Below are 4,727 nucleotides of genomic sequence, written 5' to 3'. Positions count from 1 at the left end.
CCAAAATGAGAAATTTAAAGAAGATAAGAAGTCATACTATCATAAACAAAACTTATAATGCCAGGATGCTGGTGTAAGGATGTGGCAGTTGGAGTATTAGGATATATCAGGAAATGTGGGACATACAGATGAAGAGGAAATTAATCGATAATGTGTGTTTTATAGATTTTTGTGTTGCATTTTGATGTTGACAAAAATACAATTTCCCCAACTTTCCAAATCATATATTTCCAACTGCAACTTTTTGTTTCCAGAAGAAAGGATCATGAACAGTATCAGGACTAAAACTGTGCATTTCAGGTTTGTATTTGGTTTTTTATTTTTTTTTTATTTTTTATCATTCATTAAAAAAAAACACGTGTGGTAAGATTGTGATGCTGTTTCTACATTTGTAAAAAAAACCAAAAAAAAAAACCCCACAGGTACATTTAAAAAACATCTTCTTGTTGAAATATATAGTTTGTGATTAATATGTTAAATGAAAAAAAAATCATTATGTTATTCATAGCCACACCTTGACCATCTTCACATAGTCCTTACACTTAAGTTGTAGAATTAATATAATAAACTTTTATATATGGACACAACAAATCCAAAAGGTTAGGCAGTGCAGAAACTGAGGACTTTTTATGGGGACCTCTAGAACCTATAAATGTTATGGAAGTGTCCAATTGTTTACTTCCACTTTTCATTTTTACTTATGCCTACAATGACTAAAGCATCTCTTTCACTGCCTGCAGAGGCCGCACAGATGTTGATGTCAGTATTTTCATCATGTTGTAGCTGCCATTAGAGTTTATCCAGAGTTTCTCATGAAGCAGCAGAGCAAAATAAACACTGCAATCATTACCATGATGTTGATGTTTTTAGCGTATCGGGTTTGCTATGAAATAAGGAAATAAATACACTTAACATTTAATTTGTTTAAATAAATGTTAAATCAATTTTAAAATTGAAATAATGCTATTAAAAAGGTTTTAAGGGTAAAACACGAGTGAACTGTTACAAACACAAACTCCACTATGATAACCAATTAAAAATCTTTAATGGAGCTTATATATTTGACAGACATAACAAGCAACAAACACAAGCTGTAAGCTGCTTCTTATATTATTTCATAGCTGTTGCTGCCGTTACATGACAAATTATTTTCGACTGCATTACTTGTCATCACACCACAATGAGTACACCAAGGACAATAATAACAATAGGAACAAACACTAGCAATAATTCTGACAGCTATAGGCGATTTCTACAGGCTTTATGATTATCAGTACAAAAATAGTTATCCCACAATGTGACTGTTTCTGAAAATGCAGCAGACCAATGCTATAAACAAGTTTCTCCTACCAGTATGAATTATTTAAAAGTACAGTATATAATACTACACACTTAAAAATGTAAAAACAAAACATAAAAAAAAACAGTATTGAGGGGGTTGTAGGATGACACTATTAAGGGTCACAGCTGCTCTCAGAAGCGGCGCTCAGTTCCTCGCACCATTTTTCGTAAGCTCTGTGCAGGATCTCATATGATGTGTTATTAAAAATTTCTGCAGTAAAAAGGAGAGCAAAGCAAAATTTTTAAATGTTTAGTACAAAAGACTAACTCAAACAGTTAATTCAGCAGCAAAAATGTGAAACTTCCAGTTCCGTCTTTGTTGCAAATACATAAGCAATGACTTCTACTTCTTTCTGGAAGAAAAAATGTGTTTTGTAGCAGTGACAAGTACATTTAAATCAAGCAACAGGATTCTTACCTGCTTCCCCGAGACCAACAGGGAGAGGCATTCTGACCAGGCCGCCAGAATGTTTCAGCCTGTCCTGCAGAGAATTCTGTATGAGGTCCATAGTAAACTCTTGATGCCAGACAGGAAGCTCCAGGCTCACCATGCAGCTGATGATCCTCTGCTTCTCTTCTTCTGTCAATAGACCACACTCTTCGGACACATAAACCATATAGGACATATCTATGTTCACTGCCTCACCGTGAAGCAGAGATGGGAGAACTTTCTGGACGGGGGAGAGAAAGATGAGATGATATCATTTGCAACCTGGATGAAAATGTGAAACCCTACAATTTTAAGATGTCCGTGTGTATGTGTGTGTGTGTATATATATAATCTCAAAAGTGTTTAAAGCTCTACATAGCGTTAATGTATATTTTGCACATACTCCATAAACCTTATCAGCAAAAGATACAAAGAGTTCAGCTGTATTTGCCATTAGTGATCATTTACCATCTCTAATGCTGGACTGATAAGATGGCCAAAGTCCACAAGTCTGTTGAGGTCATCCTCCCAAAGGTTTGGGGCAAGCTCCTCCAACATGGTCATAATAGCTATGTGAGTTGCCTGTGATGCAGCCTTTAAGGTGCTGCACCCGTATACACTGTTATCAATTTGGAATTTAGTGTCCAATAGCATAGAGCCGTGTTTCTCGAGAAGTTCGAAGAGGCCGCTGTGCTTCATCAAGGCCATCTGCAAAGAACAGACAAAAATTGCATGGAGTTACTTCTACTGTCGGGGTCATTTATAACTCATCTTTAGTGACCTCTGGACTAGTTTCTCTGCTATAAATAGCACATGTGTGTCTGTAGTACCTGACCTTTTTGGCCCATGAGAATAGCACAAGTTGCTGGGGGGTTTTTTCAACGTACAGACTTTATCATAAATTAAATTTGCCGTACCTTTAAAATCTCTGCCAGCCCATTGGAGATATGTCGTCGGGAAACAGTCTGTATGAATGATAGATCAAGGAAGGTGGCAGCAGGTGGAATGTAGGCACCCAGCTTATTCTTGCAGTTTGCAAAGTTAACCCCTGTCTTTGCCCCTACGCTGGCATCGATGTAGGAGAGCAGTGTGGTTGGGACTCTGATGTAAGGAGTGCGCCTCCTGTAGAGTGAGGCAGCAAAGCCCACTATGTCAAGGCACACGCCTCCACCAATGGCGATGATGGGCTCTGTTCGTCGGTCAAGGGAGAAGTTGTTGACCTCATCTAAGATCTTCAGGGCTGTCTCCATAGATTTATTCTCCTCAGTGGTGGGTAGAGCCAAGAGTTTGTAAGAGACATTGTTGGCCTCTAAGTATTCAGTTAGTTTGGAGCCATAGATTTGAAAGACTGCCTGGTCAACCACCACAAAGCGTCTGATTGGCTTGTTTGATTTTTTAATGTCCTCTAGCTGCTGTGGGTCATTGATGTGGCCCAGAAGGAGGGTGTCGTTGCCTGGGTCCAGCAAGCCGTGAGTTTCAGTTACCTTGTAAGTAAAGACAATGGGACTGATAACTGTCCAGGTCGTACCCTTCTCTGTGACACTCTCACAGCTGCCAGACAAGACAAAAAAAGTATTTATTATAACCACAGGACACTACGATGACCTTTGGTCTGTATTTGGGCTGAGATTAAAAAGACTATAAGTTAATAACAGTTAACAGTAACAATTAAAGTATTTCTGAACAGAGACGCCATCCACCTGTCCATCATCTTGGTCTAACCTCACAATTATGCAAGATTAAAAACAATAAATAGCTTCTTTATTAGACAGAGGTGTCATCTGAGTCTCATCTAACAGCATTTTTTCTTTCTTATCTCCAAGCAGGAATCTTATTATGTCAGGATACAAACAGTTTAAAGCACTAAAATGCTCATCTTCAAAATGCTTGATGTTGTACTTATCAATAAAAAGAAATTGTGTTATGTAATCATATGTACAGAAAACGACTGTAGTGTTACATTTCAAACTGATGTGTGACTTAAACCAAAGAAAAATGTTTTTTTTGAATTGCAGCCAAAAAGCAGCTAACCTCAGGCTAAATTCCACTTCCTGAAAAATACCTGTGGCACTTTCTGCCATTAGAAAAGACATTATAATTTAACTCGGCAATATTTGCAAATATCGATTACTACTATCAAGCTAACTAAGTGATAATTTACAGTGCATAATTTACTGAGAAGAGCATTAGACTGAAGAAAATGAAAGAAATATGCAAACAAAAAGAGATCAGTCGTAAAATATGATTAAAGGCTTATCACAGTTTTCCCTGTGATTTCTGTAAATTAGACTACTGTGTGTGTACTCACATTTTTGCAGCTGAGACACTGTCAACTCTGTCCTTATTGATCTTTTTTCCCAGTTGGCACTTCCATGTACTTTTGACCCGTACTAAACTAAACTCAGTTGTCTTTTCTTTGGTATCTTTTTCCTCTGGTTGAACTTTTCCCATACTTGCAGGCTGTAAGTTACAGGTGTGAACAAAGCAAGTGACAAGTTCATCCTGCCTTAGGAACCTTTAAATATAGCATAGTGTTTAGAGGATGCCCTTAGGACAAGGGAGGAGCTTTTTGAGATGCTTCACATGTCAATGCACGCATTGTTTGCGTAACTCAGACGGTAACACCTGCTTTGCTTACAGAAGAAAAGATTTTTTTTTTTTACTTTGAATAAAGTATGACATTACTTAACTGTATGGTGTGCTTTCAGAAGACATTAAAAGGCTGTGGATGGTGCTGTGGTGTAGTGGAAAAGGTATTTTCAGTTTAATCACAATAAATACATACAGTAGTTGAACAGTTTTGGAACATGCACACTTTTTTGTTCCTGTTGGTGAAGGTGCTGTTTTTTGTTGGGTTTTTATTTTTTCAAACCACACTTTGAAAAACAGTCATTTTGTAACAAGGACATTTCTCAAAACAGGTTTGACTGACTTCAAGGTAAAGTATTACGGCATG

General features: G+C 37.4%; 1 protein-coding gene across 1 annotated transcript; it reads right to left on the bottom strand.

Annotated features, from left to right (window-relative positions):
• Positions 1-1,028: 1,028 nt before the first annotated feature.
• On the bottom strand, positions 1,029-4,246 carry eevs (2-epi-5-epi-valiolone synthase). Its single transcript, XM_031729832.2, has 5 exons — positions 4,080-4,246; positions 2,689-3,322; positions 2,240-2,479; positions 1,760-2,012; positions 1,029-1,552 (listed from the first exon to the last, which is right to left on the bottom strand). The coding sequence occupies exons 1-5, from the start codon at positions 4,220-4,222 to the stop codon at positions 1,455-1,457; spliced, it is 1,368 nt and encodes a 455-aa protein (XP_031585692.1). The 5' UTR covers positions 4,223-4,246; the 3' UTR covers positions 1,029-1,454.
• Between the last annotated feature and the right edge of the window lie 481 nt (positions 4,247-4,727).

This window comes from Oreochromis aureus, linkage group 5, assembly GCF_013358895.1.
Source record: "Oreochromis aureus strain Israel breed Guangdong linkage group 5, ZZ_aureus, whole genome shotgun sequence".
Classification (NCBI taxonomy): Eukaryota; Metazoa; Chordata; class Actinopteri; order Cichliformes; family Cichlidae; genus Oreochromis; species Oreochromis aureus.
This window is presented reverse-complemented; position numbering and strand designations above follow the sequence as displayed.